The sequence below is a fragment of the Quercus lobata genome, chromosome 7 (assembly GCF_001633185.2).
Source record: "Quercus lobata isolate SW786 chromosome 7, ValleyOak3.0 Primary Assembly, whole genome shotgun sequence".
Taxonomy (NCBI): domain Eukaryota; kingdom Viridiplantae; phylum Streptophyta; class Magnoliopsida; order Fagales; family Fagaceae; genus Quercus; species Quercus lobata.
The window spans coordinates 11,216,397-11,234,116 of record NC_044910.1 but is presented as its reverse complement, the minus strand read 5'-3'; the positions used below and the strand labels follow the sequence as shown (position 1 = coordinate 11,234,116).

Genomic DNA, 17,720 nt, shown 5'->3' with positions numbered 1-17,720 from the left:
AATTATATATTGTACTCAATACATTTTCCGTGCATCGCACGGGTTAGCGACTAGTATTATATATAAAGGTGCTAAAATTTTAAACTACATTAATTATGCTTATTTGTAAAAAATATGGGCATTTGATAGAAAATCTTAAACACATGTTTTCAGTTTTTAAACAACATTACACATATTTCTATATATTTTTTCATTTACACATATTTTAAAAAAATACAAACAATATTACTTAAACTCTTCTACCAAATAACCCTATATCCGTCGGTCTTGTAATTGAATTGACATCTCTCCTTACACAAAATGTTTAGACTACATGGGAAAGGGTTCTATATCTCACGGAGGTGACAACCTGGTGATTCTAATATTCATTGATGCAGCACTGGCCATTTCTCCTACTGACACTCCTTGGCTTTTGTTGCACCATTCTCAAAATTCTTTCCAAGTGCTCAACAATTTTTTCTTACTCCCAATTTCTTATCTTTCTTTTTGCACCTTCTTCCGGCATCTGTTGTTACTCTTTTTTTTCCTTGCCTCTGCTCTATGGCTAAGAACAAACCCGTAGCCTCCTCCTCGTGACTCTCCAAAGAAGTACCAACAGATTTTGTGTGAAGGCTTCAATCTTTTTGGTTACCCATTTCGACAACTTATAAGGTTCCAACCTGATTCTGTTGATAACCAGTATTGTGTATATGGCCCAAACTTTCATTCCTTCAAGATTTTTCATTCGAATTTGCCCCATTCATTAGCTCTGATATGATATCATTAGAAAAGAACCATGAGATGAGCATTTGAATGACCTCACAAACTGACCTCATGCCTGTTTTGGCATCAATGCTATTCTTCCACTTTGATCATACAGTAAAGGGTACAAGTTTGGGTACGCTCTGTTTTTTTCAGCTTCTATTACTACCCATTAGACATTGATATCTGTTTATGCTATCTTGAGTATGGAAATCCCACTCCTAAGCTACCATTTTCCTTTCACTGTCAAGGACAAGAAATCTATGTTTTCTGGGTATTGTTTTTCATTTAGTAGGAGAAAATGGATAAACCCTTTTGATAGGATTAGGTGTTGTTCACTGGAAGTACAAGGGGTGCAGCAGCCATGGCTGAAGCCGAAACCGTCGAAAATTGATGTTGGGGAGAGGAAAGAGACGGTTTTGGAAGAACCCCAGATGAGAAAACATCCCAGTTCTGGGATTTGTAGTCAGATAGAGAAGCTGGTTTTAAATAAGAGGTATAGGGAGGCACTTGAGTTGTTTGAGATTTTGGAGTTTGAGGGTGGTTTTGAATTGGAATCTAGCGCATATGATGCACTGATTAGCGCTTGCATAGGTTTGAAGTCGATTAGAGGGGTGAAAAGGGTGTTTAGTTATATGAGCAGTAATGGGTTTGACTTGGATTTGTATATGAGGAACAGGGTGCTGCTTATGCATGTCAAATGTGGGATGATGATTGATGCGCGTAAGTTGTTTGTTGAAATGCCGGAGAAGAATTTGGTCTCCTGGAATATGATAATTGGGGGGCTTGTGGATTCCGGTGATTATGCTGAGGTGTTCCAGCTGTTTTTAATTATGTGGGAGGAGTCTTTAGATGGTGGGTCGCGCACATTTGCCATGATGATTCGGGCATCTGCTGGGTTGGGACACATTTTCGTGGGAAGACAGCTTCACACTTGTACTTTAAAGATGGGTGTTGCTGACAATATATTTGTGACTTGTGCTCTAATTGACATGTATAGTAAGTGTGGGAGCATTGAAGATGCTCAATGTGTATTTGATGAGATGCCGGAGAAGACAACAGTTGGGTGGAATTCCATTATTGCAGGTTATGCACTTCATGGTTATAGTGAAGAAGCTGTCAGTAAGTTCTATGAGATGCGTGATTCTGGTGTTGAAATGGACCATTTCACATTTTCAATGGTTTTAAGAATATGTACGAGGTTGGCTTCTTTAGAGCATGCTAAGCAAGCTCATGCGAGTTTGGTTCGTCATGGTTTTGGATTAGATATAGTAGCGAACACAGCACTTGTAGATTTCTATAGCAAATGGGGGAGAATGGAAGATGCCCGTCATGTCTTTGACAAGATGCCACAAAAGAATGTTATATCTTGGAATGCCTTAATTGCTGGCTATGGTAATCATGGTCATGGAGAAGAAGCTATTGAGATGTTTGAGCAGATGCTTCAGGGAAAAATGATACCCGACCATGTCACCTTTCTTGCAGTTTTATCTGCTTGTAGTTATTCAGGTTTATCAGAACGTGGGTGGGCGTATTTTAAATCAATGAGTAGGGATCACAAGATTAAGCCCCGTGCTATGCATTATGCATGTATGATTGAATTATTAGGTAAAGACGGTCTTTTAGATGAAGCCTTTGCACTGATAAAAAGTGCTCCATTTAGGCCTACAGCTAACATGTGGGCTGCCCTGCTGACAGCTTGTCGTGTCCATGAGAATTTAGAGATTGGAAAATTGGCTGCTGAGAAGCTTTATGGAATGGAGCCTGAAAAGCTTAGTAATTATTTTGTGCTTTTAAATATATACAACAGCTCTGGCAAGTTGAAGGAAGCTGCTGCTGTTGTTCAGACCTTAAGAAGAAAGGGTATGAGAATGCTTCCAGCATGCAGTTGGATTGAAGTTAAAAAGCAGCCGTATTTTTTCCATTCTGGAGATAAAAGCCATGCCCAAACGAAAGGGATATACCAGAAATTGGACAACTTGATGCTAGAGATTTCAAAACATGGTTATGTTCCTGAGAGAAAAAATTTGCTTCCCGATGTTGATGTTCAGGAAGAGCGGGTTATATTGTACCACAGTGAGAAACTGGCAATAGCTTTTGGGCTGATCAACACTCCAGGTTGGACACCACTGCAAATTGTGCAGAGCCATCGGATTTGTGGTGACTGCCACAGTGCAATTAAGTTAATAGCCATGGTTACTGGACGTGAAATTGTTGTGAGGGACGCTAGCAGATTCCACCATTTTAGAGATGCCAGTTGTTCATGTGGGGATTATTGGTGATTACTAAATATGTTTGCATCAAAGGGATTAAACAAAAAAATATTTTATTAACCAAAAAACACCGTATCAGTCACACTTATTGGTGTCTTTATGTAGACAGTATAAGCACAGGTAAAGTCAATTTAGAACTGAGAGGTAAGAAATCTTCAATGCACGCCTGCAACAATACATTAAACCACCACACAATTGGAACTAAAATAAGAAACAAACGTCTCAGGAGCCTAAATTACAAATTTACTGAAGTTTTTTGCAAATAGAACTCTGGCTTCTATTCTTGTGTCTAAAAGTTACAACTACAATGTGTAGTTTACACTACTGTATCTGGCTCAGCCACCTTCACATTGGTGTTTACTTTCTGACAAGTTCCATTTCTTGGCTGCTCTCCCTCAATGCATATCCCTGCTACAACTCAAGCCCTCAACCTATCCATCCCCTTCCCTCCTAAGAAGCACTGTTCTAGCTCTTTGGGAGATTTTAACCTGGCATTGGTACCACCACTATGCTAACAAATGCAGGTTCACATAATAACTAACAACTTAGAATCATGTATCCAGTTAAGAGTACAAAGCTTTAATCCTCTTGGCTGAGATTGAAGCTTGAAGTTGAAAACTGCAAAAAGTTTGTACTCATGACTCTTACATCTTCTTGGCTGGTTGATGAGGACTTAATAGATTATCTTCTTGTATGGATTGTTCTGGAGCTCTATTTCACTATTGGCCATTTGCTTCAAATTCAGTTTCTGAGATCCCCTTAGCCTGGACTCCGTATTTTATGGTTTAGTATTACTAGTATGGTTAAAGGCCTCTGGGATGTGAATAATGGATAGTTTGATACAGCTTCTCATCACATATTCAAAATCAGAAGGCCTGAATTCCTTCAACTTGATATATAGCTGAATTTAACCAATGCTATCAAGTAGCATCCAAACCTTTTTTTTTTTCGTCCAAGATCAATGGTTAGATTGATACTAATCAACCAGGATTCATTAGTTTGACTTTGAGCTAGGACTGTCCAGAGTATAAACTTAATAAAATGTTGGATTTATTGCTGTGGTGAGTATTCTAGCTAGGCCTCTGGCAAACTATAGATAATTTGAAATTGGCTATCAATGGGAACCATATGAAAATGGTGAGGAATGCATAGAAGCAAGAAACTGCGGCAGAAAAAAGAATATAAACAAAAAAAATATGAAGTTTCTAGTTGAATTTTGAGTCATTCAATAATCACAAGAAAATGACTCTCAATATAACCGGCAGTCTGCAGAATGAACATTTGGACCACTCAATAAATGCAGATTAAGATCTTGCTCCTTAAAATGATCTTGAATGAAATTTCAGACATCATTTATTTCATTTCTGTGCAGATTATTCACAGCAGATGAAAAGGTACCATTATCTCACAAAAACCACTGAAATTTCAAAATCTTTACAATAGATGCACCTATGTTCTACCATCTATGACCTATATATCTAAACAGAAAAGGAAATGATTTCCCTGAAGATATGTCAAACACAAAGTACAAAACTAGTCAGGTTGGAAAATGCATATCATGGTATATATAGTATGCTTTTTTCTTTTTGCATCTGTTCAAGGCCTCGCTATGCCGAACAAAAATAATTAAGCTTAATCTTCATCTTCTTCGAATGATTTCTATGACTATGAGCTCTCCTCATTCACAGCTCCAGAAAGAGAGAGGAAAAAAGAAAAGAAAAAGAGGGGCCTATTTACAAAAGCACTCATGATACTAATCCAATATTTGGGTTGGCCAAAGGCGTTTCCACCTTGCAATCTCCTCATCTTCATAAAGCTTCCTAATTCCACCATAGAAGCCATCCACTTCATTGCCTTCCTCCCGGTGGCTCTTCCTGTTTATCACCATTCTTCTCCATTTTGAGTCAGGAGAATACTGGTTGAACTCCAATATCACTGAATCTGTCAGCAATAGCTCACGGTGAGAAACTTACATTAAGTTGTCAACAGAAAAGAAAGAAATGGATCCTAATCATGCTTCTACTCCATGCTTGAAGGATAGCAACATATTAGAATAAGAAAATTTCAGAAGAAAGTTCATCATGCATGCTTATACTTGTAAGTGGATTGGCACCTTCATTAAGTACTTAAAGGGAAATAAATTCAATGAAGCACACACCCCAGAGGTGCCTAAAGATAGCTACTAAGAACAGATCATGTAAGTGCCAAAGTGTGGTGGAGTTTTATATTCATGAATCAAGTCAAAATGAGAACCTGAAGGAAATACAAAGATTCAGTTGGACTGTAAAGAAGTATATGTAAACAGATAATTTGCCTTTTCAGGAAATTACAATCACTTGAGAACTCAAATTAGGTTGAGGGTTTGGAGATTAAGTAAGAATATGATTATAAACTACAACAACATCGACATCAACAGTAATAATAAGTGTACTCCACACAAAAAAGGATGAACACTCTACTGTGCTGATTATCATATTGTTCTGTAGATATCTGCATCAGACACTTATATTCGTGCTTGTGACCTTAACTATACGATATCATATTTTAGTTTCTAATACTATGCCAGAAGGAAGAAACACAGAAGGAAGTTTTAAATTTCAACTCATCTAAATCCCTTTTATCCTATTCTCCATTTTAAAATCCCACCATATTAAATAATGATGTATTGAACCCCAACCCCCTGGCCCACTCTTCTAGTTGCAGCAAATAAAGCCACATATGGGAAAAAAATATACAAACAAATATAGCTCTATAGTTTTATAACATACTCGTGTACATGTTTGAAGTTATACCAGCATCATATAACATGTCCTTGACTCAAAAAGCATTACATCTTAAGTGCAAAAGTGAACTATTTTTAATCTCCAATATGTGAACGCAGGGCTCATGATTAACAGGAAAAGTGCCCTACATACTCTAAATTGAGAGAGATCTTGTCACATAGATGTTTTTTACTTAATTAACAAAAATAAACCCCACATATATAGAATAGAAATCGTCTATCCCACTTTATGCTCCATTAATTGCAATATCCCATGTGTCTCATTTTTGTTTTCTATTTTCTATTTTGGTTATTTTATAAGGAAAGGGAAAAAAAAGGAGAAACGAATACGTGGCAACTTGGGATTAGTGGAGCATAAAGTGAAACACCAAAAATGGGATTAAAGATTTTTATTACACATATACCCTCTGTAACACAAACACAAACACACACACACACACACAAAAAAAAAAAAAAAAAAAAAAAAAAAAAAAAAAAAAAAACCTTGATAATAACTACAGAATCTAAGATGAACTTCTCACCACTATAATGGCAGTGGCAGTGATTCTCATTCCTGTCACATGCTTCCAAGTGACCAATGATTCCATACCACCAACCTGCAATACATTCAGAAGAAATTACATTGTTATCTAAAAGTAATGGAATAGAACATGACCAATTTTGTTGCAACATTATTACTTCTGTTAGAGAAAAGTCTAATAGACATTGAACATTAACAATTCTGTTAAATTAAAGGTAAAGATCTTACAGATGCATGCTGATTCAGAAACATACCATAGGGGAATTCTCTGGCTTTTCTCCACTGGATCTCAATGTGATCACCAGGCTTTAAGTCATCTAAACAATCAGAGACATGAAGAACATTTGGAGGAGTATCAACCGGTGGTGCTCTTAGCCTCTCCCATTGTATATTATCCTCTGTTGTTCGCCGCCCATGCGGCAAGTATCTGCAATAAAACATCCAGTTTGAGTTCAAGGGTACTGCAATACAGATGAGCTTAGCACATATAAATTCAATGTTGAGATTGATTACTTCCACTTGCAAGGTGAAAAATCTGTTTCAAATTTTTAGCAACAAAAAATTTATACAAGTAAAGATTGCCATCGGCTATAACTTAAAAATGCTGAAATTTTTAAAATTTTAGAGATTAATCTAGTGTCAACATGGTCCAAATTTATTATCCAGAAGCCAACAATTCAGAATTCATATAATTGGCATATCTACTTGTTTCCTAAGCCTATGAAGACACACACAAAAGTGAACCGACAAAAGTTCATGGACTCATTTTTTAAGGCCTCTCTTCCTTTACCTTGCCTGAAAGGTGTCATTCTTCGAGACATAGCTAAGTTCAGCATCATAACATGACAGCATAAAACCAACATTACCATTCTGCAACAAAAACAAAATATAAAGGACTCATTATATTCTTCAATATTCAAAGGAGCAATCATATTACTACTGCCCAAAATGAACATATAGAATACAAAATAGCATTCCAAAAAAAAGGACCCATTAAAAGAATAACCAGGGTTATTGGAATTAGTTAGAAGCAGCACTCACCTCACGATTATAGACTTGAGATGGAAACCATAACTTGCCACTTTCAAGGGATTGATACCAAGCCTTGATTGAATCAACCGGTAAAGACCTCCTTGACTTGCTGCTGCTTTCTAATTTTGGTCTAAACCATGAAGAAGGCCAATCCCCAAAAAGGGAGTTAAATAACCCTTTTCTCTTGCTTTGATCCAAAAGGGTTGGTCTTTTTCTTGAGACTACATGCATTTTCCATTCTCTATAAGTAGCATCACTAATCACTCTATCCCACTTGTTCTCCTTGTGTTTCTTCCATAAATGATCACTCCTACATCTATCCCTCAAAGAACTACACACTGCTGCCATACTACATAACCCGGCTGGCGAAAGCCGTTCAAGAATGCAGTCCAAGGCCAAGTCAGGCAAATCCAACAGAGAAACATCACCTTTCTCCTCTACATTCTCTACTTTTGAGCTATGTCCCATGTTCTTCAATGGAATGAATAATACAGGTACTTGAAAGAAACTGATAGCAGGCCTACTTTTCTTGAACCAAGACAAAAGAAAAGTTGATAATTCACCCCAGAACCAAGGTGACAACAATTTCATCTCAGCCTCCCATGAAGGGAGTGACTTGTGAGTGAAAGACTTGGAAAGGAAGATGAAGGAGAAGGATACACAAGAGATTAGGAGGTAAAGCATTGGACCAAGTTAAATTATCAAATGGGGTCTATAAGGCAAGGTTTGGCATCAAATGAAAAAGAAGATAGAAAGAAGGAACCAATTGCAAATGAAGCAAATGGTGAATGCAACCATATAAATGAGCAAAGTGGCAAAGTGTAATAACAATTTTATACTATATTTTTCATTTTTCTTCCTTTTGAGGATGACAAGGAAAGATCACCAATAAGAGTAAAGTGTGTTAGTTTGGCAGAAACGGACGGAGTTGTCAGGAGTGTTGGCCCTTATTTAATACGTTTTAAACGAGGACATCTGCAGACACCGCAACCGACAAGGTGTGGTAGTTATAACACCACAACACCACCACATTGAAACAAAGGAACAAGCATCGAGGCTGCTTCTTGAATGCATTGACATCTGGCGTCCATATACACTGAATTCCCATGAAAGAGAACCAATTTGTACGGCCAGTGGGCGACAGCTGTCAGTTCAAGATTGATGAATATAGTTTTTTTAAGAATAATATCTATGGCACAGTTTTCTGTTAGATTTAGGTGATGAGACAATTAGAACCCCACATGTCTAAATCTATGAGTTTAGCCAGAATTTATGGAAATGTAATAGAATACAGATATGGTTAGGTTGGTTATGGACCAACTAATTAAAACCTCTGTAAGACTAGTCAAACTACAGAATTTTAGATGGTTGAGGAATTTTGAACTTGGAATTTTTATTTTCTTATTAAAAATGATTTTTTTTTTAAAAAACAAAGTTTGAAGTAGAAGCTGAGTGATTTAGGAAGATGAGGATGAAGTTGAAGTGGGTCCTATAAGGTGTGCCAAATCTTTATCTTAACTCTCTCAAAAAGAAAAGGACTGTTATCTGATTGATGGGGTTTTGAGGTTAAAGCAATTTAAGTGTTGGGGTACACTTTGCGTGGGTGTCACAAGACCAATACAGCAATACAGCCCATCTGATCCTTTGCCTAACTTCCACCAAACTTTTTAACTTTGTTTTGATGAGTAAAGCTCCAACAGGTAACATGCCACAGCCACAGAAATTGCAGGACAAATCATGCTCTATTAAAGAATGAGAATGCGACATTTTATATGACTTTTTCAAAAATCAATTTAACACCATTGGTCATGGCCAGACTGTGCCTTGTTGGACATAGATAGTTTCCATGTACTTCAAATCTTCAATGTTGTTTTTCTCTTCACTATGCTATGAGCATAATACACCCTTTTCTTTATTTTCAATTACTACCTATTCATTTTCTTAAATATCATTTCAAGGACTGAGCTCACAAAGTATATAGGCTTGCTATGTATCATGCATATGTAGAGTAATGTCTTGTGCAAGGGGTATAGTAGTATGTGGCAATTTCATTTAGGGTCTAACGAAATTTTAGTACATTTATTATTTAGGCTCCATTTGTTTCGAATAAAATGTTTTCGTGTTTTTTCATTTTTGTGTGACTAAAAAGTCGGTTAACGAAGAATGTTTTATGTAATCAACAAAGAAATATATATCAAAAAGTTGCAATTTGATCATTTTTCGAAACATTAAAACGAAAGAGTTTTGACTTTGTTGTCATTACCCTTATTCCTTTCAACTTCTCTATGCCGTCGCTACAACCAATTATTGACCACTAATTACCACTCAGCCCACTCGCTTCCCGACCACTATTGCCCACCTATTATTAGCCATCACATTCACCGGCCACTTGGCTTGTGAGTTGCCATCGAATGTTGGCCACTATTACTAGCACCACCCTCATTGTCACCGTCTTCATTCTTGTATTTCAACCATAGTTGGGAATTTTTGGTATATCCAAAAGTTATAAAATTACTTATTTTAAAAAATCACAATCAAACAGTTAAAACTACTTATTTCTCCGAAATCATTATTATCTATTAAAAATATTGTAAAACACTTTGCGCCGAAATAAGCATAACCTTACAAGAAGCTAGAATCTGCTACTATGTGTCGGTCATAGTTTCCAACAAATGTTGGAAATCATGATGAACGAAGACAAACCGAAAAGAACAAACACACAATTAAACGTAAAAAAGCTTTGGTAACATATACTAATAATACACATGACACAACCCATAATTTCATCATGGCCCTACATGAGATGCCTTGTACCCCGGGATCTTGATGATGTGCCTAATTTTCACACCTAATTCCAATTTTTTTTTTTTTTTTTTCATTTTTACTTTAAAGATTTATTTATGCTCAACAACCCTACTTGGTATTTAACCCATGAATATATTTATTAGTTAACTTAGATACAGTAACTTTCCCAGTTGAATTCAAACACCAAATTTCATCGACTAATAAAATATAAATGATGTTATCTTTTTTAAAGATAAATAAATTTTGTGGGATGAAAGGTCAGGAAGTCCATATTTATGTATATGTTAGGCCAAGGACCCAGTTCAAGGAAGAACTCCTCCTCGGCCATGCTTGGCCGTGGATAAAGGGAATGGTCTGCCATTAAGAGCGACACTCCGGACTATTCCATGGAAGATGATAAATATTAAGAAATAAAAAGACAAAGGAAGACATGGAAATATCTAAGAGAAAGCTGCTACCATTGCATTAAATGCTCTGCAATTAAACCATGCTTTTCAGCTTTTACAACCACTCCCAAAGACTTTAAGGAGGAGTTGATGGGACAAGTATCAACACTATCAATCTAAATCTATACGTTGACGGTGGAAATGAGAGAAAGATAGTATAAAACAAAGGAGAAAGAAAAAAAGAAGGGGAGGCAATCTAGGTGCCAGACTTGTAACAAAGTCTGAAGAATAATATTTAAGAATCAACTTCCTCAGGTAAAATCCGAGGACGTCTTTCCCAAGTAAACTTATGTTATCTTTCTTTTTTTATCATCAAAACCTATTGGTTGATCATCTAATTCGCAAAGGTCTAAGTTTTCAACCCATTTTCTACAAATTCATTGTATTGGGCTCATTGGACCAAGACTCCATACATTTTGGGCTTAAGCCCTAAATTGTGACCATACAATTGGCGCCGTTTGTGGGAACTTGGTGTTTTAGCGAGTTGAACGCTCAACCTACCGAGGCGATGCAGCGATATATCGATCATTGGTGGAGGAGACCATTTTGGGAGTGGCGCATGCTAGGCGAAGGATTGCTCCGTGCGGAACAATATTGGAGGCTTTTAATATCAAATACATATCTCGTGCCTTCGTCAAGGGCCAGGTTCTCACGAACTTGGTGGCTGAGATCGCTGAACCCTCGTCAGATGAAATGATAGAAGCACAGCACATAGATGGAAAATTAGTTGACATGGTCTCGCTGTGTGGGATCCTTTGTCCAGAATGGTACATGTTGATGGCACTACTAATCAAAGGTGATCCGAAGTAGGGCTAGTTCTGACATCTCTTTAAAGTGCTTAAACAGAACCTAATGCATGTTTGGGTCCTCGGACCAGTTGTTTGGGGGAAATTAACACTATAAGATCTCTTTAAAGTGCTTAAACAGAACCTAACATATGCCTGGGTCCTCGGACCATATGCTTGGGGGAAAGTAACACTATGACATCTCTATATAGTGCTTAAACAGAACCTAACGCATGTTTGGGTCCTCGGATGAGATGCTTAGGTGAAATTAACACTATGACATCTCTTTAAAGTGCTTAAACAGAACCTAATGCATGCCTGGATCCTTGAACGAGATGCTTGGGGGAAATTAACACTATGACATCTCTTTAAAGTGCTTAAACAGAACCTAACGCATGCCTAGATCCTCGGACCAGATGCTTGGGGAAAATTAGTACTATGACATCTCTTTATAGTGCTTAAACAGAACCTAACGCATGCCTGGGTCCTTGGACCAAATGCTTGGGGAAAATTAACACTATGACATCTCTTTAAAGTGCTTAAACAGAATCTAACGCATGCCTGGGTCCTCGTACCAGATGCTTGGGGGAAATTAACACTATGACATCTCTTTATAGTGCTTAAACAAAACCTAACGCATGCCTAGGTCCTCGGATCAGATGTTCGGGGGAAATTAACACTATGACATCTCTTTATAGTGCTTAAACAGAACCTAACGCATGCCTTGATCTTCGGACCAGATGCTTGGGGGAAATTAACACTATGACATCTCTTTAAAGTGCTTAAACAGAACTTAACGCATGCTTGGGTCCTCGGACCAGATGCTTGGGGAAATTAACACTATGACATCTCTTTATAGTGCTTAAACAGAACCTAATGCATGCCTGGGTCCTCGAACCAGATGCTTGGGGGAAATTAACACTATAACATCTCTTTAAAGTGCTTAAACAAAACCTAACGCATGCCTGGGTTCTCGGACCAGATGCTTAGGGGAAATTAACACTATAACATCATTATAAATGTTGAACCGAACCTTAGTACACGATGGTCTCCTCGGATCACTTGCTTTAAATTCCACACTCTTTGATGGTTGCACTGTTTGCAGTATAGAGCATACAGTTATTTTCCTAATTATTTCTACATAGTTAACTTATTTAAAGTTAGCGGCCGGGTGTTACTGTCGGTTTTGATAAAGTCAGGGTGACAACTTTTCGTTACCGTCAACAGCATCAATTCTAAGTCCCATTCGAGAGAAAAATAACAACACACCCAGTCATGAAATAATTATTGCAGAAAAAGGAAAGATTCATAAAGTAAAGAGTGCAGCCTTTTTTTATTAAATAAAGGAAAAGTACATTATATACAAAGCAGCTTAGGCAGACTTGTTTTAAAGCTAACTATAAAAGAGAAAGCTCATAAGAATGGTAGATCCACAATCTTGTTCTAGCAGCAATCGAGCCAGTATGGATGGTACCAACGATGAGAAAGAAGAAGAAGCGGAAACGCTTGATCCACAATCTTGTTCTAGCAGTAATTAAGCTAGTATGAATGGTATCGGCGATGAGAAAGAAGAAGAGGCGGGAACGCTTGATGGATACCTTTTCTCCTAACTACAAGATGTTCTGCTATCAAGGCTGAGAAACAGGAAACCTGTCTATCCTTCTCCTTGTTGATTTGCTTGATCAACCTTAGGTCATTTTCACATCTGTGCACACATGATATATGTCGCCAGGTGAGACCCAAACTTTGTCACACCAAAAATTTGATGTGATTTACACCTGCTTTGGGTCTTGACTAAAGGAGGAGGGACTTCTTTCTTGCTCGGTTGAAAGGTAGGAACATCTTTGGCCTCTGCTTCCCTTGCCTTAACTGCGTCATCCTGGATCTTGGCGGCATCCTTGGTTTCTGAGGAGGGCTTGGTTTCCTTACCCTTGCCTTTATCCTTAGCCACCTCATTCCCTAGACTTTGATCACCATCTTGGTAGGCTCCCTAGGAATGCCTGAAGGGTTAAGAACTTGAGATTCCTGCAGAACTCAAGGATCTGTAAATAAGGAAAAACGATTCCCCCAGGGTGTCTTATATAGAAGGCGAAATCTAGTTGAAATTAATTCTCCTGAAATTCAAAGAAAGAGTTACGAGCGAGATAAATCCCGCTCAATTTCCAAAGAAATCCTCAACCGTTGGATCTGCGTCACTTCGTAAAGATATTAATGAAGGCACGCCTTGTGTACCGAAACTTCAGGAACACGACTTGGATAACTAAAAGATACCTTGCAATCAGAAGTAGTGTAAAATGGGCGCGAAGGGGCTACTATCACATCGAGATCCTTCTTTCCTCTCATGGAGATGGAAAGAAGAATCCCGAGGGGCTATTGTGGGGGTGAAAGGCCAGGGAGTCCATATCTATGTATATGTTAGGCCAAGGGCTCAGTCCGAGAAAGAACTCCTCCTCGACCAGGCAAGGCCAAAGACAAAGGGAATGGTCTGCCATTAAGAGCGACACTTCGGACCATTTCATAGAAGAGGATAAATATTAAGAAAGAACAGGATAATGGAAGGCATGGAAATATCTAAAAGAAAACTGCTACCATTGCATTAAATGCTCTGCAACTAAACCATATTTTTCAGCCTTTACAACCACTCCTAAAGACTTTAGGGAGGGGCTGATGGGACAAGTATCAGCACTATCAATCTAAATCTACACGTGGATGGTGGAAATGAGAGGAAGATAGTATAAAATAGAAGAGAAGGAAAAAAAGAAGGGGTCAATCTGGGTGCCAGACTTGTAACAAAGTCTGAAGAACAATATTTAAGAATCAACCTCCTTGAGTAAAATCCGAGGACGTCTTTCCCAAGTAAACTTATGTTATATTTCTTTCTTTATCATCAAAACCTATTGGTCGATCATCTAATTCGCAAAGGTCCAAGTTTCCAACCCATTCTCTACAAATTCATTGTATTGGGCTCACTGGACCAAGACTCCATACATTTTGGGCTTAGACCCCAAATTTTGACCATACAAATTTAATTAGAAGGTCCCTCTTTTTTCAAATAGGTAGATATGAGGGAGGGGGTGATAGCCTTTAAACCATAAATGATGCCATCACAACTAGATTTAAACAACAAGATATAACATTGGTTTCCCTATCTCCAATTTTTGTACCATAGGTTTGACCTTTCTCTTTAAAGATGAGTTTATAAATTGATTAATAAATAATATTCGATTAGTATGAAATTTAACATGCATATTAAAAATATATAAAATACTTAATCAAATTGTGGGATTTCAAAAAATAAATTTATTAGATAGTATTCATATATATGTTAAGAGAATTAAAATAGAAATACTTCGAGAAGAGTGAGAGGTACCACAAATTAAAAATTACTTCAAGAAGATTTACCCGAGGACGTAGATGTTGTTTTCTAGTCGGATCTTCCTTGAGTTTGGTTTTTGTTTTGCTTTGTAGTTTGTTTCTTTTCCTTTAATAATATTTTGCTTACTTTTTTCTCCAAAAATTTATATATATATATATATATATATATTTATATATATTACTTCAAGAAGGGAGAGAGGTATGACTAATTCGTGGGGTGGCCATAAATTGCCAACCATTGGTAATTTTGCCATTTGCAGTCATTAAGTTTCCATTATACTAATGATCTATCATCAACTTTTCCTTAAACAAAAAGATCAATAAAAGGTGGAATTCGTACTTTTCAGAGAAGTTTTTAAACTCTTCCTTTTCTGCACGCATTAATTTTAACCGTAGATTGGAGGCATTAAATTTGGACCCCTCTAGGTGCCACTTTACCCTTTGCGTCCAACTATAAACAATAAAATCCGTAATAAAATGTGGGGTCTAGTTACCTGTAATCTATATATATATATATAAAACCGAAACCTTTGCTGGCATTACAATTTTTCACGTCAGCACAATATTTAAAAAATAAAAAATAAATAAAAATTATAACTCCTCAAAACCCTAACAACCTTACCCCTTTCTCAAGTTAAGAAATATAAAGTCACGGTTTCTGCAAACTCTCTCTTTCTCCAGACGTAGGAAGCCCTAAAGCATTCAAGATCTACAACGCACGGTATAGATTTTAGCTTATAAAGTTCAGCTTTTGTAAGGTTAGTTTTGTTTATATATTAATTAATACATAGTACTTTGTTCACCATTGAATACTCATATAATCAATTTCCAATTCAGTGCTCAAGAATTAAACCAAAATTCTAACTGCGCTATCATAAAATATTATTATTAGTATGAATTTTATGAAGTTGCGGTGTTCAAGAATTAAACCAAAATTCTTTTAAATTATCTATAATATTTTGTTCTCTGAAAATTTTATCTCTTTGATTTTAGTATATTGTGTTTCTTAAGTTATAGAGAGATTTTCTTTGGTTTTTGCAAACTCTCTCTCTCTCCAGATGTAGGAAGCCCTAAACGCACGGTATAAATTTTAGCTTATAAAGTTCAGCTTTTGTAAGGTTAGTTTGTTTATATATTTAGTCCTTAGGTTTAGGTTTAGGTTTTAAGAGATTTATATATTACTACTATGTGGCTAAATTTCCCGTGACATCAGTTTTATATTTTTAACCAAATACATCAGGAAAGCAAGAGAAGGCCCATAAATATTTAGTCCTTACGTTTAGGTTTAGGTTTAGGTTTTAAGAGATTTATATATTACTACTATGTGGCTGAATTTCCTGTGACATTAGTTTTATGTTTTTTTTTTTTTTAATTTGTTTTATGTAAGGTTAGTTTGTTTACATCAGTTCTTTATCTCAAAAATAAGGCTTTTATTTCTACCGCAAGAACTATTTAGGTATGTATCCCTTGCAAGCACACATGAACTTAAATTGTCTTTTAATATATGTATGCTTTATTATTTTCTAATAGTTTTCCCGTGCATCGCACGGGTTAGCGACTAGTAATTTTTATTATCGATATTACATCTGGAGTTTAAACTACGCTTATATTGAAAGGCAAAAACCAACTTATTTTTTGGAATTGATAATAAGATTAATCATCATAAAATAAATGCTATAAGTAATATTTTATAGAATTCATAAAAAAAGTCTAGCATAAAAAATAAAATAAAATAAAAATGAGCTAGGACCTATGTAAATCAATTGACACCTTGATGTTCAGCTCAACTTCTCCTTCTTCTACGACAACTATTGAATTTGACACCAAAAAAAAAGTCTAGCGGCAAAAAAAAAAAAAAAAAAAAAAAAAAAAAAAAAATCAACAATGAAGAGATGAGCTCAATTCTCTTCATAAGTTCACTTTTTGCATCAAGGTTATTTTGCATAAGGGATGAGTATTTTGATCAAATAATTGCAATTTCTTAATTGATTTGAGTTTAACTTTTCAGTATTAATTATCTTTTTTTTTTTTTTTACAACCATTAATTATCTTGTCAATAGAAGCATTATCACTGTTTATGCTGTATGATGCATGGTAAAGCATGTTTTTAAAAGCTAATTATGAAAACTTTTTAGCAAAAAGTTAACTAATGATATACAGAATCTCATCAAAAAAAAAAAAAAAAAACTAATGATATATAGAAAATAAAATAGTAGGTAGACGTAGTTCGAATGAACTTTTGGGGACCAATTCTTCCTCCCCCACTTTAATAGAATTTTAGGATCAAAATTCAAAAGCAACAAACTTTTAAATCTTTTTATTTTGGAAAGGAACCTTATAAAATATTTGTTTAGAAGTTAATTGTTATTCCAAAAACATTTATTATTTGTTTAAACGCTTGTAACTTTGCAGCATTACTTTGATTCTTCTAGTAGGGAGAATACCCCCTCCCCACTTATTATTAAAAATATATATTAATTTTCAAAGTAATTGTAAAAGTTACAAATAGTTTAAGAGGAAATTAGGGATGTTTTAAGGAGGAAAGAGAATGGAAAAACGAAAAAAAAAATGATGGGACATTCACGTTTTCCTTTGTTTAATATAGAAAAGTGGAAGGAAGGCTGGCATGTTTTTCACTCAATCTCACAATTTTTTGTCTTGCAAAAAAAAAAAAAAAAAAGCCTCATATTTTTTAACCTCATCGTCATCAATTGTCACAATATCTTAAATATATCATAAGTTCAAATATATTCTTATCATATGATAAGGTAAAGAGCGGACGTTATACTTATATGTTCAAATTTTATTATATCAATAAAAAAAAATTGAAAAGAAATCATATTATCACCTTATATTACTTAAAAATATACCATTACATTACTATTTTAAGTGAGATATTTTTAAAATAAATAAAAACAATTGCATTACATAATAAATTACAACAAGCTTATATATGCATTC

The 17,720-nt window shown here is 35.8% G+C and overlaps 2 protein-coding genes across 2 annotated transcripts; one reads left to right on the top strand and one right to left on the bottom strand.

The window, feature by feature from the left end:
• The first annotated feature begins 333 nt into the window (after positions 1-333).
• Positions 334-3,098, top strand: LOC115951364 (pentatricopeptide repeat-containing protein At5g50390, chloroplastic-like). Its single transcript, XM_031068581.1, has one exon. The coding sequence runs from the start codon at positions 948-950 to the stop codon at positions 3,021-3,023; it is 2,076 nt and encodes a 691-aa protein (XP_030924441.1). The 5' UTR covers positions 334-947; the 3' UTR covers positions 3,024-3,098.
• A 1,241-nt stretch (positions 3,099-4,339) lies between these two features.
• Positions 4,340-8,408, bottom strand: LOC115953432 (F-box protein At2g32560-like). The gene is made up of 5 exons (XM_031071071.1): positions 7,358-8,408; positions 7,107-7,186; positions 6,571-6,743; positions 6,318-6,392; positions 4,340-4,955 (listed from the first exon to the last, which is right to left on the bottom strand). Exons 1-5 carry the CDS (start codon positions 8,030-8,032, stop codon positions 4,768-4,770), a joined length of 1,191 nt encoding a protein of 396 aa, XP_030926931.1. The 5' UTR covers positions 8,033-8,408; the 3' UTR covers positions 4,340-4,767.
• Between the last annotated feature and the right edge of the window lie 9,312 nt (positions 8,409-17,720).